At 40.8% G+C, this 27,884-nt stretch overlaps 1 protein-coding gene across 1 annotated transcript in view; it reads right to left on the minus strand.

The window, feature by feature from the left end:
• The window catches only part of TMEM255B (transmembrane protein 255B), a 257,249-nt gene that overhangs the window by 162,485 nt on the left and 66,880 nt on the right, over positions 1-27,884 (minus strand). The window contains exon 4 of the mRNA XM_033950614.1: positions 7,093-7,182. Within this exon, the coding sequence (XP_033806505.1) occupies positions 7,093-7,182 (90 nt within the window). The remainder of the gene's footprint in view (positions 1-7,092; positions 7,183-27,884) is intronic.

The following is a 27,884-nucleotide window of genomic DNA, read 5'->3' on the forward strand; positions in this document are numbered from 1 at the left end:
AGGAGTGTCGAGGGCGGGAGTTGGGTGGGAAGTGGGCCGGCTTAGACTTAGTCATTCAGCATGTATAACCGAAAATTATACAGCCCAAGATCGTCAGAACTTGGAAGTTGTGACTTAGACCATTTAAAACATGGTCTAAGTCACAAAAACCCACCTAAAGTCACCAGATAAGCACTGCAAACACATATAACAGACCCCCACACACTACTCCAGTGATCACCGACCCCTCCAACCCCATAAAAAATCGTAATCACACCTTTAAAATTCAGCCTCCAGACCATCATCACCTGGCAGCCTGGCATAGGAAAGCCTAGTCGTCCTGCACAGAGACGGCTTAAGTCGTCTTGGGGGTGGGTTAGGGACTCATGGAGAGGAGGACCCATGCCCATAAGCCCCTGTAATCACTGTATTGATACTTAAACATGTGCACTCCCCTATACACCCCAAAACCCTTTTTTACTGGCATATAAATAGCTCCTGCAGCCAGTGGCGTACCAAGGGGGGGGCGGGAGGGGCGGTCCGCCCCGGGTGCCAGCCCTGAAGGGGTGCTCCCGGCCTTGCCGTTCAGTCCCCCCACACCCCCGAAGGACCGCTCGCCCCACTGACCTTCCTGCACCACCTGTGAAGCAGCAAGCAGCAGGATCGCGGGGTCAGCTATCCCTGAGCTGCTTGGGCGCTGCTTCCTGCGCCGCGGTCCCGCCCCTCCTCTGACGTCAGAGGAGGGGCGGGAACGCGGCGCAGGAAGCAGTGCCTAAGCAGCGCAGGGATAGCTGACGTCGCGATCTTGCTGCGGCTGCTTCATAGGTGGTGCAGGAAGGTCAGTGGGGCGAGCGGTCCTTCGGGGGTGGTGGGGACTGAACGGCAAGGCCGGGAGCATAGGTAGTGCTGCTTCATAGGTGGTGCGGGGAGGCCAGGGGGGCGAGTGGTCCTTCAGGGTGGGGCGGGTGGGCAGGCATTCAAGGGGGGACAGGTCTACAAGGGGGTGGGCAGGCCTTCAGGGGGGGTGCAGGCCTTCAAGGGGGGGACAGGCAGGCAGGCCTACAAGGGGGGGGGACAGGCCTACAAGGGGGTGGGACAGGCCTTCAGGGGGGGGACAGGCCTTCAAGGCGGGGACAGGCAGGCAGGTCTTCAAGGTGGGGGGACAGGCCTACGAGGGGGAGGGACAGGCCTTCAAGGGGGGGGACAGGCCTACAAGGGGGTGGGACAGGCCTTCAAGGGGGGTGCAGGCCTTCAAGGGGGGACAGGCAGACCTTTAAGGGGGGACAGGCCTTTGGGGGGGACCCTGGTTTAGAAGTACACGGAGGGAAGGGGGTGTTCAAAGAGACGTGCATATGCCAAACTTTGGGGGGGGGGGATGAAGAAATAATGGGTCTGAAAATAGAGGAAAGGGAGAGAGATGATGGACCATGAGATTTAGGGAGGGAAGGAACTGAAAGGGAGAGAAATTGGACACAAGGGATGGTGTGGAGGAGGGATAGAGATACTGGATAGGAGGGTAATTGGGAAAAGAAAGGAAGAGATGGTGGACTCTGGGGTGGTGGGGAAGGAGGGAGAGATGCCGGATGAAAGGGTAGTTAAGAAAAGGTGGATCTGTGGAGGGAGATGAAAAAAAGGAAAGATACCAGACTTCCTGGGGAGGGAAGGGAAATGGAAAGGGAGGACAGAGTTGGCAGATGGATGGTTAGCACGCAGAAAGAAGAAAGATGGAGACCCTGGCAAGCAAGTTATCAGAAGAAAACCAGAGCCTTGGACCAACAAGATTTGAAATATAACCAGACAACAAAAGGTAGAAAAATTAATTTTATTTTCTGTTTTGTGATTATAATATGTCAGATTTGAAATGTGTATCCTGACAGAGCTGGTGTTGGACTGCAAACGTGAGCTAGGATTTAACAGAGAGAGGAAAAGTCCTTTTTGTTTCTTTATTTTATTTACACCACAGCGCCAGTGTGGTTAGGAGAAGCCAAAGGGGGTGAAAAAGCTATAAAACCCACCAGGAGTTTTGAAAAAAAATCACCCAACTGGGCAGGAAAATCGAATTGAAAAACCAATTCAATAGGCTGAATCGAATCGAAATTTTTTTTCCTGAATCAGGCAGCATTAGTTTGCGCTACTGTCTTAGACTTTAGGACCTGGGATTGGGGAGAGATGGCATCCTCAGTACTTTATAATGCAAGTGAAACGAGGATTTGGTCAGACTTTTGAAGGGTCTGCAGAAAAAAAATATTGTATAGGCCGGGGACATGAAACAGCAGGAAATGGGAACTTTTCTTCCTTCTATTTTTGTGAATGGAAAGGCTGAGGATGTCAGAGAGTTCATTAAAATATGTGCTTTATAAGAAAATATAATAATGTGTTTTATAAAGTTTATAGCATAGCTGGCCTACCCAGTGAGGTTTCTAGTGGTGGTGGTGGCAACGTGTCAATGTGTTGAGAGGAAGAGGTGGTCTGGGAAATTCTGCTGAGCAAACTCCGGGCCCATTTCCACCCCCCAGTTAGTCCACTCCACTCAACTGGTTCACACACTGAGTGGGTCTTTGGGTGTTGTTTTGGGATCTCTTCCAGTGGTTTATCTCCTTCTGGTCCAAGGAAGGAAACTTTGTTATCCTTAGCATTGACCTACAGAATATGTTTGTACAGCACTGCTTGTGTGGCATTAGGCTATGTAGTGATCGAAAGAAATAAACAGACCTTTGCACATTTTTGCACTATAGGTAGGTGTATGAGGAGATTCACATTTCCTGCACAGCTAAGTCCATGTGAAGTTACCTTGTGCTGTATTTGACATCTAGCAAGGTCTCTGTTTGAAAGGAAAGATCTAAACTTAAAAATGAAGTGGCCAGAAGTTATGGTAAAAGCAGATAGTGTAGCTGGTTTTAAGAAAGATTTGGACAAATTCCTGGAGGAAAAGTCCATAATCTGTTATTAAGACATGGGGGAAGTGTCTGCTTGCCCTGGATCGGTAGTTTGGAATGTTGCTACTCTTTGGTTTTGACCAGGTATTAGTGTCCTGGATTGGCTACCATGAGAATGGGCTACTGGGCATGATGGACCATTGGTCTGACCCACTTAGGCTATTCTTATGTTATGTTCTCATCTGTAGGGGCCTTTGTTTTCACTTCTTATTTTAATGTATTTTTTTTCTGGGAACTTATCAGTGTTTTTTATAATGGGAACAAAAATGGAAGAGAATTAATGTGTGTGGGATGAGGGGGTAACTAATTTCTTCAGCTAAATAATTCAATCCACTTCAAACAGACATAGGAGAACTCACGCACCATTCACACACCCTCCAACCAAAAACGTCAAAAGAAAAAAACTGTTTGACAACCTCCTAGCCATTCGAGCTGCAACACTCGACCCCCAATCCTACAACCAATTGACTTCGACCACATACTGCAAAACCTTCGAAAAGAAATAAAAACCCTTCTATTCAAAAAACACATAAACCGAACCAACACAATCAGAACTGTCCCAAGCATCACCTGCAACTACTCCATATGTACTTCTGATGTCATGACAATTCAGACATAATTTATGTTATGTTATGTTTGGAATATAAGAAAATTTTCACTGCCTGTTTCTATTCTGACCATTTATTCCGTTTCATGTTCATTACAAAAAATTTTTTTACATGGGGGGGGGGGGTGTCAAAAAATGATGGGCCCCGGGTGCCACATACCCTAGGTACGCCACTGCCTGCAGCCATAAGGGCCATTAGGGTGGTAGATAACTGGGTCTAGGGGATTCTGGAGGTGGTTTGGGGGCTCACCTGACCTATATGGAAGCTGTAGTGAGGAGAAGACATGGCACCCTTTTTGTGAAGTTCACTGCAGTGCCCTGTAAGTTACCCCACTATTTAGGTGCCACGTCTGGGTGTTCAATCTATCACTTTTCAGACCCCTCCCATGTCCAACAGGGCTTGTTCTAGGCATCTTTGACTTGGATGAAAAATTGGTCGAAAATGTGTTATAAAGATGGACGATTTAGCGACTTGGACAATCAGATCGGCAGGACATATACTTAGACGATTTTTGAAATAAAAAAAAATTTTGGACGTATTTTTCGAAAATGTGTTCTAGGCTGTTTTTTTACTTTGGACGACTTGCGACTTAGACAAAAACGGACTAAGACGTTCCTTTCAATTATGCCCCTTATATTCTATAAAAGGTGCCTTAAGTTAGGTGCCTGTAGATGCCCTACCGATGCCTAACTTAGGGCTCCTTTTATCAAGCTGCATTAGCGGTTTAACACGCATAATAGTGCACGTTAAACCGCCAGCTACGCTAGCCGCTACTGCCTCCTCTTGAGCAGGTGGTAGTTTTTAGGCCAGCACAGGGGTTAGCGCGTGGTGAAAAGTCGCGCATTAACCCCGCTAGCATGGCTTGATAAAAGGAGCCCTTAATTGGCAAACTGTTAAAAAGCAATTTAAAAACCCTTTAAAAAAATGTAGACACCTAGAGGCATTTACAAATATGGCACCTTCTTTGCATCTATGGAGGTACCTTAAAATACCTAAGGTCGAAGTAGGTGTTGTTAACTAGCTTTGAAATCTAATGTAGTGGAATCTGGCGCCACATTTTTTCTGAAATTTCTGTGTAAATGTTTGGTAACTTTTTATGATAAGGATTACTGGTTTTTAAAAAAATCCTATTCAATTAGAGTATTTTCTTGAACATTCTTAGTAACCTACTTTTTTATAAGTTGGAGTGAAATTTTCTTTTCTAGGTTATGATAATTTCAATAAATATGGAGTTTAAATAGTTAAATGCCTCCATAAATATCAAGGGTACAGTATCCCTTATTGATTACCACATTTTATTTTATTTTGTTATTTAATGCTATACTTTCTCCTCAATGATGTGGGCTTGAGGGGGGATTCCTGATTTTCTACGACTGATTTAAGTTGTATTAAGAATAATGATACTTTTATATTTTTTGTATAAATTCCCATATCCTGTATACTTGTTTGGATACGTTTATAAATTTCAATTAAAAAAAAAAAAAGAAGCAGGTATGGTTAACACCAAAAACGACCTTAAGCATTCTTAAGTGCCTTTGTAGACTTGATTCAGATCAAGGTGCCGGAAATATGGGTCTGGTGCCTATGTTTGAGGTAACCATGGTTCTACAAACAGCATCATCGCATGATTGACATGCGATAAGTGGGTGTTATTTTCGGCGTACACTTTTACTGGCACTGCTTGTAGAATCTGGCCCATAATGGCTTTAGAGCAGTGGTCTCAAACACGCGCCCCGGGGTCCACATGCAGCCTGCCAGGTACTATTTTGAGGCCCTCGGTATGTTTATCATAATCACAAAAGTAAAATAAAACTATTTCTTGATCATATCTTGATCATGTCTCTTTAGCTATAAATTGCAATATTATTATTAAAACTTAGCCAAAAGGAAAGATTTATAAACTATAAAGAGCTTTACCTCATGCAAAATTGTCATGCAAAATTGACATTAACTGTTTTTTCTGAGGCTCTCCAAGTACCTACAAATCCAAAATGTGGCCCTGCAAAGGGTTTGAGTTTGAGACCACTGCTTTAGAGAGATATTAAACAGGGTAGCTGGCAAAGTAGGCCCTTGTGGCACTCCTGATTTTGCTTCCAAAGTTGCTGAACAATTCTGGCCTTTTATCACACAAAATTGCCTAGCAGATAAGAAGGACGCAAACCATTGATGAACTAGTCCTGTAATCCCTATTGTCTGGTTTATAGTATCAAAGGTAGCTGAAATATCTAATATAACAACACAAAACTAACCCTAACCCTATCAACTCCTACATGAACAATGTCAAGCATAGATATCAACAATGTCTCAGAATTGTGCATTGCTCAAAACCCAAATTGATAATCATCTAGATTGGAACCTGATTTGAATCAAGAAATTTGGTTAGTTGGTCAAGTACACACTTTTCTACTACTCAGTATTACACAAGAAAGGGTATGTTAGATTCTAGCCAATAACTGTTAAGAGGGTTTAAATTCCATAAATAATTTTTTAATATTGGTCTTACAGCTGATTTTTTTTGCAAAGTAGATGGTAACATGCTTTCTGATAACTTGTTTACAATATAAAGGATGCTTTTGGGAGTCTCCATTTTCATGCCTTTCACTAAAGGTGGTTGACAACTGTACATGGTGGCGGTGGAGGAGGTTTAAAGAAAGGGAATGCTCAAAGAGAAATGATGAAGTCTGCACCTATTAGTTTCTGTCTGGCTAACCCTTGGCAAATGCACATGGGTCTGGTAAATTATATACATATCTATCTATTTTATTTATATACCACTTATATCCTAAGTGGTTTACATTCAGGTACTTAATCATATTTCCCTCCTGTCCCAGTGGACTCAAACTCTATCTAGTGTACCTGGGGCAATGGGGGAATTGTAAGTGACTTGCCCAGGGTCACAAGGAGCAGTGAGAGATTTGAACCCACAACCTCAGGGTGCCGAGGCTGTAGCTCTAACCACTGTGCCACACACTCCCCACGGTTCATAGACAACGGCGCGAAAGACAAATGCGCGCGCCGACAATTGAGCGCAGCGCGCGCCACCGCGCCGCTCTAAATTACAGTTTTTAGGTGCTCCGACGGGGGTTTTTGTTGGGGAACCCCCCCCAGTTTACTTAATAGACATAGCGCCGGCGTTATGGGGGGTTTGGGGGGTTGTAACCCTCCACATTTTACTGTAAACTGAACTTTTTCCCTAAAAACAGGGAAAAAGTGAAGTTTTCAGTAAAATGTGGGGGGTTACAACCCCTCACACCCCCCACAATGCCCCCACAACGTGGCGCGATGTCTATTAAGTAAAGTGGGGGGTTCCTCCCCCCCCCCCCCCCCCCCCCCCGCCGTTGGAGCACTAAAAACAGTAATTTAGAGCGGCGCGCGCTCCGCTCAATTGTCTGGGCGCGCCTTTGTCCTGGCGCGCTTTTGACCTGACACCACTCCCCACATATGGAGGGGTAGTGAATGTTGATTTGCATGTACTGGGTATCCCTTCATTGAATCTTGCAGAAAGTGATTAGCAGGGAAGCAAAAAAAAAAAGTTGTAGTGAAGAGAAAATCCGAGAGGCAATACTTACTATATGTCGGGCGGCAAACACTCCATCGACTATCGCACAACAAAAAGCTGCAACCACTCCAAAGCTGATGAATACTATGGATGCTACCAACTGGGGAAAGAAAGGATTTGTGTTACAGCTTTTTAGTACACATTACACAAAAGACATAGCTCAAAAATATTAAATCAGTGAAGTTAAATTTGTTTTTGTGCCCTCAGATATACAAATTCATTCTATCTGCAAGTGCAAATTATTGTAGTGGCAGAAGCTAGACAACAAGTTGACAGCTTTGACAATTTTTTTTTTTTTAAATAATCATAACTTTTCCCTTAGAAAAAAACAAACATTGCTGCTGTTGGACTAAATTGTGCTGTCTCTCACCCAGTCTCAGATAAATAAATGTTAAGTTTCTCAAGGTCTGTGTCACCACTGGCTCCTCAGTCTGTAAAGTACTTTTATAGCACTTACAATTTTTGGCACAACAGAAATTTCCATGCAATTGCTAATAATCTGCTCCTCTTGATCATCCAATGAATATCTGTACTGCGAGGGCAGATTTGTATCTCCTTGTTTACATATTTTAATGTGCAAATTTTTTTCACATTTTTTTAAAGCCCAACAGTTGTCCACCTCATCCGCGCCCATTATCACCCATCCCTATATTTCCTTTACCACCGCTTATTCCTTCATCTCCATCCTCTAAAATGCTCAACCCACATCCTCCTCCTGTTTCTCGCCCATCCATCTCCCTCTTCGTCATGACTCTCTAATGTCCTCTCAATTTTCCACTTCTCTCCTTCCTTTTTCCTTCTCAACCCTTCATTTCCAAACTTTTAAGTGGCTGACTCAACAATCTCCTCACCCCTGTCCTCCCTTCCCCTTTTCATTTTTCTCTGGGCCACAGCAAGAGCAGTTAACCAAGAGGAATGGTGGTGAAGGAAGGTGAGTAGTGGCAAACAATGGAAAAAGGAAGGAGGTGGATGCAAGAGCACAGGGCCTCTTTGGTACCTGAGGTTCTGTGTTGCCTCTTCTCATGCTGCCCCATCCCTTTTACTAAACTGCAATAGCGGTTTTTAGCACAGGGAGCCACACTGAATGCTCTGTGCTGCTCCCGACACTCATAGAGTTCCTATGAGCGTTCGGAGCAGTGCAGAGCATTCAGTGCAGCTCCCTGCGCTAAATACCGCTATCATGGTTTAGTAAAAGGGGGGGGGAGGGTTACAAGTTTTCTATTATGAAAAGTGTCTCATAGTTGCCAGAGAGAAGGGCATGGACTCACAATTTTAGTGTACCAAATAACTCAGGAGATCTGGTAGAAAGGGAAGCACAGAAGCCAGGAGTCTCTTCTGCAGAAGTAGTTTATATCATTCTATTCTGGTCACATCTGAAGAAAGAACCTGCAGGATTGCAAAGGTTCATGCACAGCCAGAGCTTTAGATAAACTCCTGTACTGGTGTAATGAAATTCTGTTTTCTCAGGACCAGCAAAACTATTGACAAGAATTGCATTGCAAATTAATATGTTATTAAAATAGACTCAGCAACTTGAATTCTTCACATCTACTATATGCGCATCAGGAAGCATGTAAATGCTTTATTTCTTTAAGGTAAATACAGGACCTTTTAATCCAGAGCAGGTTAATTGTTAGGGCTGGTGTCTATAAAGGGGATTTTTATCTGGGTAATAGGCCCAGCAAAGAAGAACTGGAGGTGATCAGCCAGAACCATCTCTCAAAACCACTGCAACTTACCAGTTGCAGGTTTTATCTCTCAGGTTTATTACTATATTCATTTCATTTCCATCTGCCATTCGGTTTAGTGATCAAGATGTGATAAAGCATGTTCGTGACAAGCTTACTACAAACTACTGGACGAATCAAAATGCAAGGACAGAAAAGGTGCAATCAGGCTAGGCAGTCAATCAGCCGCAAGATCCAGAGGGGCTTTCGATACCTGGCACGATCCTCCTGACCAGGCACTGCATTTGTTTCTATGGCAACCCCACAGTTATAGATTAACAACTCGGACAGTTAAAGCAATAGTTCAATACATTCTGCTTGAAGTGCTGCTGTCATTGAGAAAGCCACCTGGGCAGTCAGATGAAAAGAAAAATTCTTATTTGAAAAGGCGCTAATGAATTTAAACCCCTATGTGCCCTCCTGACTTTATGTGTCCTCATCTGATTCACCACACATGCCAGTTGTAGTCTGAAGCCATGGCTTGGGTTTGAAGGTGAGAAGATTATATATCTTTTTATACTAGTCAACCATGATTCTGTACTAGGAGGTAATATGCCAGTCACTTAATAGTCAACTCAAAACTTCATTTTCATGTAATAACACTGCTGTATTTTTTTTTTTAAACTTGTTCAATGAGCTGCCAAGATACAAGATGATATTCTCATATTTTGTTAACATAGAAACATAGAAATATGAAGGCAGATAAAGACCATATGGCCTATCTAGTCTCCCTATCCATGCCTTCTACTATGCCTTCCTCTTCCTTAGAGATCCAATGCACTCAATGACATAGTAAGGAGGGGAGACGGGAGAGGGGTGGACTGCCCCAGGCACCATCTTCATAGGGGGGGGTGCAGGCAACTCTCCTGCTCTCCACCCTCCTCTCCACATACCTCTTTAAATGTCTGTTGGCTCGAGCAGCATCTTCTTGCTGCTCATGCTGGTGTCGTCTCCCTTCTGACGTAGTGAAAAGCTTTCCGAATGACATCAGGGTGACTTTTAGACTGGATAAACGATAGTAGTTCTTCCCCACTTTCCTATTGTTCGAAGTAAGTCCATATGTCTTATCAGTGCTTTATTATGACACTTGGATTTTATCCAGTATCCTCTGTTTGAATATGTTTTTATGTAATTTTATATTTAATATGTTTTTATGTAATATTATATTGTACACCACTTAGAAAACTGATTAAGCGGTTTAAAAAAAGTTTTTTTAATAAACTTGAAACTTGATAAATCTGCTGAGTCAATTCTCCATATAGAAAAATTGAGCAAAACTGAAAACATCACCTTGACTATGACTGTGTTCCCTCTAAGCTGAGCATGAGAGTAATCGCTCCTACATTTTGGAACGTCGCTCACAGATTTTACATGGTTGCATACTTCCGGTCTCATGCTAACCATTGTTTGTAATGTAAACAGAAATTTTGTTGCTCATGACAACAAAGCCTTTCACTCATGAAGACAAATTTTTGTTCACGTCAAGTCACCCCTTAGAGGGAGCATTGCTAATGAATGTGACAAAAGAACTTGAACAATAAGGTATATATTAATATCTAAGAGCAGAGGAAGGAGCCACAATACATACACACAAATCACTAGAGAAAAGATCAGCCAATACTACTGCAGAAGATTTAAACCAGTACTAAGAAGTGCTTTAATCAGCTTCCAGTCCCATACTCCCATACAACTTTAGAATTGCAAACTGGTCTCATAAAGATCTTAAAAACTGGATGTAATTTATAAGAGCCAGTGTATACCACATCTGTACATTCCTTAAGCTGATACAGGAATGGGCTTTATAGAAATAGATTATCCATATAGAGCTACTATTAGAACATAAGAATAAGAACAGTATTTTAGAAATTTTTCATGAGACTTTGGATGAATCTGTAATGTTTTGGAATAAAGGAAGTTCAACAAGTTGGCTACTGTCTTAAGATTGGATTTCATAAGTATTCCTCTCCTTGGTTTAATGACACTTTGAGGAAGAAAAAGAGGAAAGTTAGAAAAGCTGAAAGGGTTTAGCATAAATCTAGAAATACTGGGGATAGACATTTATGGAAGCAGATCTCTGATGAATATAAATTGGCTATTTTTGAAGCGAAAAAAAGCCTATTACTCTCCATTATTATCAAAGGTCCCTAATAGATCTCAAGGTGTTTTTGCTTTAACTAAAAACCTATTTACTATATGCATTAATGTCCCACATATGACTATCTCATATGTCAATGGAATTGATGATTCCAGTATGATATTAATCTGTCCCCATATTGACTTCCAAAAGTTGAGTATCAAAGGACAATAGAACAACAGATGATCCAGCGTTCCTATATCAAGATGGCAGTGCCAGAATCTATTAGATTTAGAACTGTCTAATTTCTGCAAACGTACAGGGGTCCAGAAACTTCTATGTAACAAAAAAAAACATGTTTGTCTCATAGATGCTGACGCTGTACATCTCATCCTCCAAGTCCAAATTTGTGGCCATTGAGATGCAGAAATATGCTGTTTTATCTCAATGCTCTAAATGTCTCTAAGACTAGTTTTTGTTTTTTTATTCAAGAATTCAGATATTAATTTATACCACTGGGCGGCCTGATGTCCTAGCAAATCTGTCTGGAAGCATAGAACCTGCAAGGTATAATGATTTTTAAAATTTCACCAATCAGGGAACCCCTTCTGAATGGCTTGCTTCAACTGCAACCACTTAAAATTTTGAGATCTTGAAATACCGAATGATTGTTGCAGTCGTGAAAAATCAAGCATTTTCCCATTTGATAAAACATCACCTAGTGTACGTATACCTACCTGCATTCAGTGCTTCCAGGCAATCTTAGACTTGCCAATTTGAATCTTGGAGTTTAGCCATAAGGATTGATAAGTGAATTTCTCTATTGGAATCTCTGTTAAGTTGTTAATAAATTTCAAGGTTTTCCAGATGTCAAATAAAATACTATTGTCCTTAAAATATCTGGGTAACTTGATACTCAACACATGAAACAATCGTAATGGGGACATAAGTTGCCACTCTAAATACAACCAATCAGGGAGATGTTCCATGAGCTCAGGAAGGATCCAATACATACCCTGACACAGTATATAGGCCAGATGGTACCTATATAAATTTGGGAAATTTACCTCACCCGCTGCAATTGGTTTTTGTAAAGATACTAAAGCAATTCGAGCAGTTTTTACCCAGCCAAACAAATTTAGTAAGAATACTATTTAACTTCTTATTAAAGGACCCCTGGAAATAAACTGGCAACATACCCATTTGGTAGCAAACCACAGGCAAAATCATCATCTTAACCGTTTGAACTCTCCCCCATCAAGACAGATATAAAAGGGTTCTATTGCTCACACATTTCTGTGACCTTCAGCAATAAAGATTTTTCATTTACTTTCATTGTTTCTTCCAGGTTTTTTTTTTTAATCCAAATATCTAAATATTTTATACCCTTTTCCTTCCAAAGAAAAGGGAATGTATCAAATAATTCTTTTGGACAGTGTATATTTAGCAGAAGAACCTCTGATTTACTCCAATTTATTTTGTTTCCAGAAAATTTCCCAAATCGGTCAATCAAATCTAATAAATGGGGAATGGTAGTTTCAGGATTTCTCAAATGAAGCAAAATATCATCTGCATATGCAGAGACTTTATATTCCCAGCCTGCATAAGGAATACCTTGTATCTCCTTTGCCTGATGAATAGCCAATAGCAAGGGTTCCAAAACAATAGCAAATAGCAAAGGAGATAATGGACACCCTTGTCTAACTTCCCCTCTCCAGATTAATATATAATCTGGCAAAAGGGGAACTATAAAAGATTTGAATCATTTGTATGAATCCGGAACCAATACCAAACCAATCCATTACTTGATACATAAAGGTCCATTCCACATGATCAAAGACCTTCTCTGCATCCAAAGATACAGAAAAGGCTGGAATTTTCATGGCTTTTGTTAAATTTAGCATATGAAAAGCCAATCTGGTGTTATTTGAAGAATGTCTTTGAGCAACGAAAACCATTTGATGCCTACCGATAATATAAGGGAGAGCCTTAGCCAAGCGCAGAGCCAATAACTTAGCCAGAAGTTTTCCTCTACATTAATCAAAGAAATAGGCCTCTAATTTGAAAAATTTTAAAACAATTTGCATTGTGAGGATTTGCCAACATTTTACTTGGAGAAAATTTCCAAAATTGTTTTAAATTGGATTTGAATATAATTTACCTACTATTTTTTTTTTAAATTAATTTTTTTATTCATTACCATTTATACAAATAATAATAATAAGAAAGGAATTTTACAGAAACAAAACAGAGAAAGAAAAATGAAAACAAGTATAACCCCTTAAGGGTCCTCTATGTAATTTCCTCTAGTCCACATTAAGTGAGAGAGAACAAACAAGCAAATAATACAGATATATTTAAAGATAATCATGATCAATAAGATCAAACTTTCTAATGTGTAAATACTAATAGACTCCAAATATTAATTACGTGGTGAGAGAAGAAGATGAGCTCGTTTCATGACGTTTTAAAGTCCCCAGCCTGAAGATCCAGCGTGATTCTTTTTGCAGTAATCGTCTTTGTCTAACCCCTCCACGAACGTTAGGAATTTCTTTGTCAATACAGAAACACTTAAGATCAGTAAATTGATGTTGCATTTGTTTGCAGTGATCTACAAGGGGAGCATTCAATCTCTCGCATTTCAAGTTACACTTGTGTTCAATCATCCTTGTCTTAAAAGGACGTATCGATTTGCCTATGTAATCATCTGACCATGTAACAAATGGTATGTGGGCAAATCGATACGTCCCTGCAAAAATAATCACGCTGGATCTTCAGGCTGGGGGCTTTAAAACCGAATGGTTTGAACACTACTGTTGAATGGTGCTCGTTCTTTTAAACACATCATAGGTGTTATAAACATTTATTCAGTTAGCTGCAATACTATTATGCGACTGGTTCTTTAAATAGGAATTGATGAATAATTAATGGAGACATTTTAAAAGCGCATGCGTGGCGTTTTTTCATCGTCAGCGCCATTTTTTGCTTCAGCTAATGCGAGCAAAGCTGCTCGGTAAGTAACCTCTTTTATGATTTTAAATATCTTTGGCACTTTAGCATAATTCGCTAAAATACTGTTTTTGTTTTGTAGATTATATGCCTATCATTAGACCCCTGAAGAAGCCAGAATCACGGTGAAACGGGTCCCCTAGGGCACAGGCACTTTAAAAGATAAGTATATAAACTTTTTCATAAATTTTGCACATATAAGTTGAGCTCAATGAAAGATACTATTAACCTGCAGTTGCTGTTGGAACAATCAATTATGATTTGACAGCACAGGTGTCTGAGAGTTCTATAAACTATAAAGAAAGTATTAAGCTAAACTACAAATGAAGGTGTGTTAGCCATTGATAAGTAACAAGTCTTTTCTGGTTTGATTGTCATTTATGAGTGAGACTTGTCGCCATTTACCTCAGTTTGAGTGTGCTCACTAGTTTTTCACTAGCACATTACATTTTGGTAATAAGGCTCATTATATATATTTATAAACGTTAATTGGGCAATATATCATGCATTTATAGGATAAATGTATAAGGAGGGTTAACGACAGTTGTTTTTGTTTTTTTTATGCTACAGACAGTGATTAATATCGTGCCAAGACATTGTACTAATCATCCAGATAGTTTCTGTTACGTCTGTGGTTTATTCATGACGAAAGCACATCGCCCAATTACTGTAGATCTGAAGAAGGTATACAAATTGTACTTTGGCTGTCGACTGGGTGACCAGGATAAGTCTTGGGCTCCACATATCATCTGCACCAGTTGTTCCAATGGACTTCGTGACTGGCTCAATCGACCAAAGGCAGCAATGTCATTTGCAATCCCAATGATATGGAGGGAACCACGAGCCCATATTAAAGATTGCTACTTTTGCCTTGTGAAAACAAATGGATCTCAGCTAAAACTAAGCAGAAAATTATATATCCTACTCTGGATTCTGTTATTAGGCCTGATCCTCATGATGACTCACTGCCTGTCCCTGTACCTCCACAAGATGGACTTGCTTCTGTGGAACATGATGAGGAATGTGATGATGATGCAGTGGCTGGTCACAATCCAGAATTATTTGATCCTGATGATGTGAATGATGAAGATTCAGAACCAGAGACCTTTACACAAGCTGAGCTCAATGATCTTATTATTTGTGATCTAAATTTTTCAAAAGAAAAAGCAGAACTTTCTTGCTTCAAGGCTTAAGTATAAGCATGACATCAGAGAGAAGGCTTCCGACACAGCCATGGATAGCAAGAGGAGCTGATGCCCACAGCTTTGAACAGGCAGCAAGGGAGCCAGCCAGAAACAAAGCACGCACCGGAGGGAGGCGCAGAAGAAATGCTGGTGCTGCACAGGGAACGGGGGAGGGGGGAGAATTAATGCTACTGCTGTGGCACAAGGAAGGGGGAGGGGGAGAAATGCTGCTGCTACTGCTGCTGCACAGGGAAGAGGGAGGGGGAGAAATGCTGCTGAATGGGGAAGGGGAAGAAATGCTGCCGAAAGGGGGAAGGGGAGAGAAATGCTGCTGCTGCTGCACAGTCGGGGGAGAAATGCTGCTGCTGCACAGGGAAGGGGGGAGAGAAATGCTGCTGCTGCACCTAACTGGGGAGAGGAAGGGAAGGAGGGAGAAGGAAAAGGGAGAGGAATGAGAGATGCCAAGTCCATGGGAGGAAAGGAAAGAAAAGAATATACCAGACCATGGAGGGGGATGGGGAGATGCCAGGGCATGAGGGAGGGAAGGAGACAGATGCTAGACAGATGCTAGAAGGAAGGAAGGTGTGAGGGAGAGAAAGGAAGGAGAGGAGATGTCAGATAATGGAGGGGAAGGGGGAGTTGGAAGGAGAGGAGAGGAGAGAGATGCCAAGTCATGGAGGGAGGGAAGGGAAGGAGATAGAGATGTCAGACCATGGGGTGGAGTGGGAAAGAAGGAAAGGAGAAGAGAGAGATGCCACAGCATAGGGGAGTGGGTGGAGACAGAAAAATGGAGAGGGGGTGAAGCTGAAATGAATCATATATAAAGGAGAGAAGGGTCACAGGATAGACAGTTTATGGAAGGAGCATAGAAAGAAGGAAGATACCATATGGAATGGGGAGAGGGTGGATAGTGAATGGAAGGGGCAGAGAGAGCGGGCAGACTGGATGGAAGGATCTGATGCTGCATGGAAGACAGGGAGAGGACAGATGCTGGCTAGAAAGAAGAGAGTGAAGACAAGACTATTAAAGCAGAAATGACAAAAGGTAGAAAAAAGATTTTTTTTGTTGCTTTAGTATAAAATAGTATTGAAGTTGTATTGATAAAACTTGTAAAACAGAAAATAAGATAATCTTTTTATTGGACTAATATTAATACATTTTTTACTAACTTTTAGAGTCCAAAACCCCCTTTTTCAGGTCAGGACAGTATAATGTAACAGCAGTATACTATATTGAGCTGAAGGAGGCTATGGCCTCTGAAAGTTAATTTAAAAATGGATTAGTCCGGGGGGGCGCTGTTGAGCCCACGTGTGATGGCTGCTTGAATGTGGAGCTCCTGCACCCGATCGAGTATCGAACGTTGCTAGGCAGCACTCGCGGTTACGAACACGCTAAATTTTACAGCACAGGCAAGTTTAAACATTTTACTTTCGAAATCGCTATTCTTTAAGGGCAGAAATGGCTGATAAAAAGATCAGCAAGAGACATAAACCGGACCCCCCGTCGCCATCGAAGGTGCCGCTGCCGGGACCCGAAACCGGAAGTGCCTCCGAAATACTCGCCGAACTTCGCGAACTAAAATCCCTGGTCTCTGACACTAAATTAGCTACTGAAGAGATCAATGAAAAACTAACAACCCTCACTAATGATTTTTCTCAACTGCAAACTCGAGTAGTAACCCTGGAAAACAAGATGGATGCCACCACTCAGCACATGGCTGAACTGAGAGCCCAGACTAGGAGAATTGCTGCCTTGGAGTCAGAGCTGGAGGACAACAATAACAGATCTCGTCGCTGCAACATTCGTCTTTTGGGGCTCAAGGAAGGGTCACATGAGCGAGATCTGGTCAGACACCTGGAAGAGCTGATACCTAAACTTCTGGACCTTACCTTTCCTAGGGAATTTGAAATAGAAAGGGCACACAGAGTGCCTTCATCCAAGAATCCGAATGACCGTTATCCTCGCCCTGTGGTTCTTAAACTTCTCCGATATCAACATGTGCTGGATGTAATGCAGCGGGCAAAAATAAGAGCCCCTATTATACACGAGGGAGCCACCATTCTCTTCCTGCCTGATCTGAGCAAAACCACTGCAGCAAAGAGAAAGAAACTGCTCTCATACCGGCCACAATTGAAGCAGCTTAATGCTAAATTTGGTATGTTATATCCGGCCAGGATGAGAGTTACTCTTCATAATCAAACTAAAGATTACATTAATCCGGAAGATCTAGCTGCCTTTATTGAACTGCAGTCTCCTACACCAATTCATCAGGTTTGAATGTATTTGCCATGCTGCCAGAATGTCTCATCTCTGCCTGTATATGGTATGATGTCTGCTGTCTGCAATTGTTCTCTAATGTTCTGTTAAATATGTTTTATTATTATTATTGCTGCAGGAATTAACTTATCATTTGATGCTAAATTATTTAGCTGCATTGTAATACATGCTTCCTGCACATACAGTACACTGCTCCGTGATATGGGTGCTCCACAGTAGCAGCTGCTGTTACACTCTCACAGTGCACATAGGAATGGTTATGTTTGACTTTAGGTCAATTCTTAGGTATATTGGTCCTATTCAGATGCAGCTCACAAGGTATGCTAACATGTCTTTTTTCTTTTTCTGGTTATGCGGTGTGTCATATGAAATGAAATGTTTAGATCTCTATTTGAAGCAGGTTAATGTCAATCTTTCAATTACTCGCAGAGAAAATTTCCATGTCTCTTAATATCATTTCTCTGAATACTAAAGGGCTGAATAATTTGATTAAACTGAAGAAAATACTAGCATACCTAGACCAAATGAAACCTGATGTCATCATGTTACAAGAGACACATTTAGATGGTGTGGCTTCTGACAAAGTCCGTTTTGGGTGGGCTTTACCTGCATACTATTCTCCTGCTATTGATAAAAAAGGTGGAGTCCTGACTCTGGTCTGTAACACACCAGACATTACTGTTACGTCCTCTTCTCACGACTTGCATGGTAGATGGGTTAAGGTAACCATTGAATGTGGTGGGCATAAGATACTCTTACTCAATTTGTATGGCCCAAACACTGACACTCCTGATTTCTTTAATGCCATTACCTCAACGGTTCTAATGGATTCGGATTCACATTTGATCCTGGGCGGTGATTTCAATATGGTCTTGAACCCTGAAATTGACAGACGCTCTCAGTATAGATACAAAAAAACCAAAGCATGGTTCGCTCTCCAACATATGATTTCAGAGCTTCACCTGACTGACATCTGGAGACATAATCATGGATCTGACCGCGCTTACACATTTTACTCTAACCCACACATGTCTTATTCCCGTATAGACTTTTTTCTACTCAATAGGTCGCTATGCGACTCCGTTACTTCTGCAGAAATTTTACCCATATCAGTGTCAGATCATGCAGCCATATCATTGCAGATCACCTGTAAAGTACAACAGTCTCCACATAGACAATGGCGATTTAACTCTTCCCTTCTACAAGACCCTCAATTTAAAATATCCATTCGCAAAGCAATAGAGGAATTTTTCTCTTTCAACTCACCGGAGCATACATCTTGGATTACGTGTTGGGATGCCTTCAAAGCCTACATTAGGGGAATCATTATATCCTACGCAGCTACTACACGGAAGAGACAGATGGCTACCTCCTTGAAGATGGAGAATGATATCAAGAAGCTGGAGCTAGTTCATCAACGGGATCCAACAGATGTCAGTACTCTTCATAAACTAGCGAAGGCTCGTTTTTTATATAACTCCATGTTAAGTAAATCAGCTGCAAATTCCGTGTTTCTTCAATCTGCCTCATACTTTGCAGACAACAACAAATGTGGTCACTTACTAGCCACATATCTCAAAAAAAAAATTGACAAGAAAAACATCACGGCCATAGAACTAGATAATGGTAAAATTTTAACTACCGACCAGGACATATCTCAAGCCTTTAAAAGCTTTTATGAAACATTGTACACCTCAGAATTGGATAAGAATGAACCTATTCCACAGTCTTTGGAAGAACTACCCCATCCTACAGTTTCTCACGAAGACAACCTTAAATTAGATGAACCCCTGTCTATCTTAGAGCTCTCTCAAGTGATCGACTCCATGGCGGTTCGTAAGGCTCCAGGGCCGGATGGCCTAACTGTAGAATTCTACAAAGAATTCCAGGATGTTCTTAATCCTTATTATCTTCAATTCCTTCAATCTATCATTGAATCAAGTCAAGTTTGTGGCTCGTTTACAGAAGCTCATATCATTGTTCTACCTAAACCTGATAAAAATCCACGTTCGGTGTCCAATTACAGACCTCTGTCTCTTATAAACGTGGACGCGAAGATTTATGCCAAACTCTTATCCACTAGGCTACAGGGAGTCATAACCAAACTCATCAAGACAGATCAGAGTGGCTTCATCACTGGAAGGTTTGCAACCGATAATTCCAGAACATTTGCACATATCATATCTCAATCCCAAGATCATACAAAAGATCTTATAGCAGTGGGTCTGGATGCCGAAAAGGCCTTTGACCGTGTGGAATGGTCATTTCTTTTTAGTTCCTTGGAATGGTATGGCTTCTCTGAAGAATTCATCAAGAAGATCAAGATACTATACTCCTCTCCCTCAACCAGAACATTTATAAATGGAACCTTATCTTCTGTATTTCATCCGACTCGAGGTACCAGACAGGGGTGTCCACTATCCCCTTTGCTGTTCGACCTGGCTCTGGAGCCTTTATTGATAGCTATACGTGAAAATAAATTCATAGAGGGTTTCACAAACAAATCATCGGAGATCAAGATATCAGCATATGCTGATGATATACTCCTATACATCACTCCAGCCTCATTTCCTCATCTAATCTCCACGATCCGTCATTACTCAGCCCTATCTGGTTACAAACTGAATATGTCTAAGACAGTGGTTATGCCTATTAACTGTCCAGAGGCTAAGCCAGTTGTAGAATCATATGGTGTACAATGGTCTGCTACTAAAATGAAGTATTTGGGAGTGTTTTTTGGACCCACTTTGGAGGAAACCATTCAACTCAATATTGATTACCTATTACAGATAGTGCGTCAGGCAACAACTGCCTGGTTCCCATTAAAACTATCTTGGTGGGGTAGATTGGAGTCGATTCGCATGATGATTGTACCAAAAATTAATTATGTCCTAAATATGTTGCCGTGCCTTTTGCCCCGTTCATTTTACAACAATGTGGATTCTCTCCTCACGCAATTCATCTGGAACAAAAAACAACCTCGTATAGCTCTTAACAAGCTCAAATTGGCTAAGAAAGATGGTGGAGTAAATTTCCCAGACTTTTTCAAATATCACAGCGCTTTTATCATACGGCACTGGTTTCATGGTCATATTGACAATAGTCTTTCAGAGATACCAAGTTGGATTGAATTAGAAACTCGCTTGTATGGAGCATCACGACTGAAATTCCTTCCTGGTCACTCTGTATCCCGTAAAGATAAAAACGATCAAATTTTACGGTCATATAAGATAGCTCTCCAGGTCCTCGAATCTAACATGTCTCTGAAATGGGATCAATCCACTGAACTTCCCATCTGGAATAATCAGAGATTTCTGATTCAGTCAAAACCCTTCCTTTGGCCTCTTTGGCAAAGAGCTGGCATTGAGACAATAAAGGATTTGACAAATGCAGACGGTTGGCTGTCCTTCCAGGACCTCTCCAGAATATGGAATATTCCTAGGAATCAACATTATGCCTGGCTCCAACTCCTACACTGCTTGCGGGCGGCTGTTCCTGACCTGCAGGTCCTTGGGGACACACCAAGTCTACGTTCATTCCTTGACAAGCCCTCATTGCTCACCCATAAGGCCTCCTTCTGGTACAAGGTTATTCAATTGTCAGAGGACAAACCACCTCTCTCTTCAGAAGTAAAATGGCTATATATACTGAATTTACCTTCTGATGCCATTGACTGGAACAATGTTTGGTTGACCTTACATAAATCCATAAAATCCGCCTCAGTGTTACAGTCCATCTTCTTCTTGTTACATCGAGCTGTGTGGACTCCTGCTTTATCTCACAAAATTGATATCTCTTCTTCCTCTAAATGTTGGTCATGCGACAGTGAAGATGGGTCTTTGGAACATTTGTTGTTTCGCTGTAAACACCTTGTCATTTATTGGATTAAAGTGTGGGACACTATATGCAATATCCTAGACATAGTTGAACCACTCAATATCAAAATTCTTATATTTATGTCTCATGGTCTGCAAGCACAGCTAGATAAATACGAGGGACACCTTTTGACAATTATGTTGTCTTTAGCAATCCAAAATGTACTCTTTTGTTGGAAAAATCTAGATAAAATTGAGTATCATACTTGGTGGAACTCCTTGTGTCTTCATGGTAAATATGAACAAGTGCTAGCTGAAAAAATGAATGCCCTTAGCAAGTATAAAACTATTTGGTCTCCTATTCATCAATACTGTTTGAAAATGTAATCTTGTATTAGTTCATTGATATCAGTTAGTGATGTTCCTGCTTAAAGATGTTATGTCATTTACATCACTGCTCGGAAATTGGCATACCCATAATGTTTTTGCATACTTTTGTTTGTTGCTTACTTGTATTTGACTCGAATGTATATTGTACTACAAATATGACCATGTACTCTGTAATTGCGTTTATGTTTTGTTTCCTTTGCATTACGCCTTATGAAACTTAATAAAACTTTTTGAACACTAAAAATGGATTAGTCCAATAAAATGGTATATTCTTATTTTCAATTTTTGTTTTATTTCTATTTGTTAATTTGTAAAGTGGTGATTGTTTGTCAGTTTCTTCAAATTTACATCTGCTATATTTATATTTTGCAGAGTATTAGGGGGATATGTGTCATTGTTTCTGTGGTGTTTCACTGTATACAGTTTGGCTTCTTGGCGGTTCAGTTTAACCTTTATCTCCATACAGTATTTCTATTTTTACTTTGTGATTACTTATTCCAAACTGGGTGAGGGTGTATCTGTGTTCCGTGTGTATGAAAGACAGTTTTCTGTTAGCATTGACTAGCCATGTTTGGCAAAACAGTATTTCGGATAGTATTACTGCTTTAAAATATATTTGAACAATTTTATATATGTATGGAAAGAGTAAAAGTCCTGGGTAAGTAGGTGGGAAGGGAAGGAAGGATTGTTCACAGATGTTTGGGGGTTGCATAGAAGAAAAACTGTGCGCTGGTATGCTAATCTTTGTTTGTGGTGTTATGCTTTGAATTTCATCATCAAAACTATAGGAGCCAGCTCTGTGGGTGCTGAGCATGCTCAATATTGCGCAAGCTCCTTCACTTTGACCAGGAAAAGATAATTTGTATTTACTTTGATACCACCAATCATTTTGAAATGTTGGCATCTATGATTACAACTAACTGACTCAGAACAATGATACCAAGAAATTAGATGCTTCTGGTCAGTAAAGGATTTTTTTTTTTGATGGGGGGAAATTAGGTTACATAATTCAATGGAAAGAGCTTATCAGACTGTTGGGAACTAGAAAAGGTACAGAGAAGGGAGATAAAAATGATAAAGCGATAGGGCAAGTTCCCAATGAGGAAAGGCTAAAGCTCCAGCTTGGAGAAGAAACGGCTCAGGGGTGATATGATAGAGGAGTGGAAAGGTAGATGTGAAACGCTTGTTTACTCCTTCCAAAAATTCTAGGACTAGGGGGCATGCGATGAAGCTACTAAGTAGTAGATTTAACACAGATCAGAGAAAACATTTCTTCACACAACGTGTAATTAAACTCTGGAATTTGTTTCTGGAGAATGTGGTGAAATCAGTTAGCTTAGCAAGGTTTAAAAAAATATTTGGATAATTTCCTATAAGAGAAATTCATAAGCCATTATTGAGATGGCTTGGAAAAATCCAATGCTTATTCCCTAGGATAAGTAGCATAAACTCTGTTTTACTACTTGGGATCTAGCTAGGTACTTGAGACTTGGTTTGGCCACTGTTGGAAACAGGATGCTGTGCTTGATTGACCTTTGGGGGCTATCTTAGTATGGCAATTCTTATGTTCTTATGTATTTGAGGAGGTAGTTCACAAAATGGTAAAGCATGCTGCAAGAATTGAGGGTCTTTTACTAAAAATTAGCACGTTATCTGCCACAGGATCTATTTTGTTACAGACTGCAAATAATATACTAATATTTAGTAAATGACCCCTTTAAATCAGTCGTATTCTCTATGTCCAAAATAAACTCTCCTTCTGTATTCAGGAATAAAATTCTAGAAAATCCTTGAATCAAGTAGAATCTCTTCAAGTCTATTTAACCCCTAGCTAAGTCAATACAGTTTCAGAAGTGTTTAGTTAAAATGCTGGATGCATGCTGGTTGGCAGCATATTTTAGCATAATTTCAGGCTAAAGAATCTTTTCCTCTGAATGACCTTAAATCTCTTCTCTTCCAATAATACATTGCTTTATCTTTTTTTATGAGATCCCACAAGGCTGCTTAGTAACTGCATTACAGTAAAACTGTTTGCAAACACTGATGCTCCAAATGCGGAAGCAGAAGACGTAAATTACCAGTTACAGCAATCTGTGGTAAAATAAATCATTTATAATGAGACCTCAACATTTATTTTGTGCCCAATATGTGACGACTGTTTTCTTACAGCAAGGCCTTGGGACTGTGCTCATTGTAGTGTAACTGTTATTAAAGCATGATGCTCTGTTGAATAGAGTTCATTTCTAAACTGTTTTGATTTTTGTTTTTAAGCAAAAGTCTTAAAGAGTTTATTTATTTATTCATTCATTTAGCCTGTCCTTCCAAAAGAACCCAGAATGGGTTACAGGAGTACATGCACAGTAAGTATAGTTAAGACAATCATGGACAAGACATATTTGGAAAACTACCATGTTTCCGTGAAAATAAGCCCTAGTCGCCCATCTGAACCGCGAGACAGGAATACCTTATAACAAACCGGCAGCATCGGCACTCGGCAGCAATCTACAAAGGCTGCTTCGCGGCCTTCTATCTCCTGGTTGTTCCTATGCTGATTATATTATCAGCAACGCAGCAGAGGAACGCACGGGAGATAGAAGGCCATGAAGCAGCCTGTGTAGATTGCTGCCGAATGCCGACGCTGCCGGTTTGTTATAAGGTATTCCTGTCTCGCAATTTGGATGGGAGGGAGAGATGGTTCAGCGGGCGGAGGGGGGGAGGTGTACTGCGGCGGCGGGGGGGATAGACAGATGCTACACGGGGGATGAGAGGAAGGGAGTGATAGAAGCTGCAAGGGTTCTGCTGTACAAGGGATGGGAGGGAGGTATAGAAAGATATTGCACAAGGGGATGGGTGAGAGGGGAGGAAAGATGCTGCACATGTGGGGGACAGAAAGGAAATATGAAGAATTGGGGTGGAGGTGTGGAAGGGAGAGATGATCATTACATGAAAAAAATAAGACATCCCCGAAAATAAGACCTAGTGCCTTTTTTGGGCCCCAGATTTATATAAGACAGTGTCTTTTTTTCAGGGAAACACGGTAGTGGTACAATGAAAGAGGTATGGTGGATAGAGAATATCCGAGATACACTAGGTAACTATACATGCTATAGTAAAAATAAACATCCGAGATACATTAATCAAGTATAGTACTTATAATCTGAGATACTCTAATTAACTATACATATGGTGAATGGAGAATATCTAAGATATACTAGGTAACTATACCTGCTGAGATACATTAATTAACTATACATGGTATAGTAAAGTAAACATCCGAGATACACTAAACAACTATAGTACATATAATCATCCATGATACTTTACATTAACTATACTGTACATGCTTTGGTGAGAAACTTAGCGTTATGGTCATAAAATGATCCTCAAATGACGGTAGAAAATGTAACTTTGCTAATTTATAGGCATGTCCATGAATGGATTTGGTTTTGGTATAAACCCATTTCTGTGCTGCAACTTGATGCTGGTTGAACTAATGGTTATTAATGATGACCATTACCAAACTACAAAGTTATAACAAGCTCTGTTTGATAAAGATTACCTAAAGAAGGCAAAAATTAAAATATTGGGACTGATTTTACAAATAGCACCTAAATCAGTAGGCACCTAGAACAATGGTGACTTCTTCATGTCAATCAAATTTAGGAGTCATTTGTAGAATCACGCCTAGCGGTGCCTTACTCGACTTAGGCATTACTAGGAATCAGAATGTTAGGCCAGGGTTTTCACCCCTAACCATGTCCACTTTTCAGGTAAGTGTGGGTAGGTGCCTCAGTGTAGACATCAAAACAAAAAAAACAAATCCACCAAAATGGTCCACAGTGAAAAGGAGACACCAAAAAACAACTGTGGAAACAATGGTCTTGATGTAAGAGTTTATTGGAAATCTTCACACATAAAAGCGATGCAGACAAATATCCAAAATCATATGACACACAGGAAAATATGTAGTGTGGACCTGAAAGTCTGTTTTTCGGTTATAAATTACCTTCTTCTGGGGTCCGATTCTATGTTACCACAAAAATATAATATGCATAAATGCATCCAAAAGACCTGTGAGATATGATGCATTTATGCATATTATATTTTTGTGATAACATAGATGCATATTATATTTTTGTGTTTAATTGGTTTTTAGTCGGTACAACCAATTAGTGTGCCAATTAAAACTAATTAAGTTAAGCAACAGTAGGGCACCTACTGCTGCCATAACTGACGACACACTATCAAGAATTTGGGCCTAAGAGAACAGGAAACCATATTTGCCGAACACACATTAGATGGCAAAAATATGCATTATTTGCCCTTAATGCACATTTGTTTTCTACAACACGAGTTAAAAAAGATGCAAATATATGCAAAACACCTTGGGGCTCATAATCAAAATGGAAATACATCTATAAACCAGCCTAAATTGGCACTTGGATGATCAGTAAGACAAGTCGTCCAAGTGCCGATAATCAAACCGGGTTTCAGACGTATCTAAAAACGACTTAGGCCTCTTCATTGCTGCTGTACGACCAGAGCTGAAAGGGGAATTTTAGGGGGAGTGGTCAGGGTGGGATTTGGGTGGGACATGGGCTGACCTAGACTTAGTTGTACTACAAGTATAACCAAAAGTTTAGCAAGGCTACCTGGACGGAACTTGTACATTGTGACTTAGGCCATGTAAAACCAGGTCTAAGTGCCAAAAAGGTATCTAAAGTGACCAGATACCAGGCACTGCAGACACAAAGTACAGACCCCCAAACACTGTCCTAGTAATCATTGCCCCCCCCCCAACATCATAAAAATCAGAATAAAAACGTATATACTTGCCTCCAGAACATCAGCACCCGGGATAGCAAAGCCAAGTAGAACAGCACAGAAGTGGCTTAAGTAGTGTGGGGGGTTGGGCTAGTGAACTATAGAGAGGAGGACCCAGGCCCATAAGCCACTCTAACCACTGCATTTATGATGGAACATGTGCACCCCCAACCCTACTGTACTGCCATATAGGTGCCACTCAGCTGTGAGGACTATTGGAGTGGTAGACAGGTGTGTCTAGTAGGTTTTGGGGGGCTCACCATAACCTATAAGGGAGTTATGGTGAGATGTTTATGTGGCACCCTTTTAGTGAAGTTTCAAAGTTTATTTAATCTTTGATATACCGTTTATCAAAAGCATACCTAAACGGTTTACAATTATCAAAATATTGTTAAAATAAAACAAAAACTTAAAAGAAAAAGTGAAGGGTACAACAGAACAAATAGACTTACTGGAACAAAAAGGAAAAATGGGAAAAGGTAAGAGCTTAAATACAATGAGAAAATAAAATCTTAAAAGAGAGGGAAGAAACGGAGGAGATTTAGCACACTACTCTGTTGCCATGTCTAGGTGTCCAATCCATTACTTTGCTGGCTCCTCCCAAGTCCAAAAGGTCCTTTTCTAGGTTTTTTTGACTTGGATGAATTTTTGGACGAGAATAGGGTATAAAAACAGATGTCTTAGCAGTATGGGAGATCAAACAGCTTGACGTACAGTTAGACGACTCAAAAAAATATATATTTTGGACGTATTTTTTGAGAATGGACTTTAGACACTGTCAACTTTGGGGAACTAGTGTCTTAGGCCCACAACGGACTTAGATGTTTCTTTCAATTATGCCCCTCCACATTATTCAGTAACCTTGCAAATTGCATTATTTATGGAAAGGCAATGACAAATTTGAACTGTCATTCATTCCCCCTGGAAGCATTGGGCCTCAAATGTATGGCCTTATATTCCTGGGGAGCCTCTTAAAAAGGCCATTCTTGAAACCAATAACCCTTCGCACCTGCAACTCTTTGAACATTCCACCTCTGATATCAAAAGCTTCCCATCCTCACCCCTCAATGCCTTCTGAGCTCCAAATAACCCATTGCCCAAACCTCTCCTTGTTGTGTAAGGGGGGGGGGAAGTTCTCTATTTTCTAATAGTTGAGCATCAAGAAGAAGAAATCCACAGGTTACATAGTAATAAAACACAAAACATACAAATACATGTAAAACAGGACATTGATGTAAAAACAAGAACGCAGCTAGATGGGGTTAGTTTACCATGCCAGGAGCGTCAGGCCTCAAAGTCGCAGCCTAATGCTCCAGTACTGGAGCTTAAAGGAACTGCAGTGCCAATCATAACCCTCTCTATCATACTCCTACCACCCCTGAACAGCACTCCCCATTCTTCACTTCATTCCACACACACACACCCCACCCCACCATCATCATGAGCCTGCACGAGTGGTCCAGTGGTCTTAGGGGAAGAGCAATCCCCAGATGCTCCTAGTC

This window comes from Geotrypetes seraphini, chromosome 6, assembly GCF_902459505.1.
Source record: "Geotrypetes seraphini chromosome 6, aGeoSer1.1, whole genome shotgun sequence".
NCBI lineage: Eukaryota > Metazoa > Chordata > Amphibia > Gymnophiona > Dermophiidae > Geotrypetes > Geotrypetes seraphini.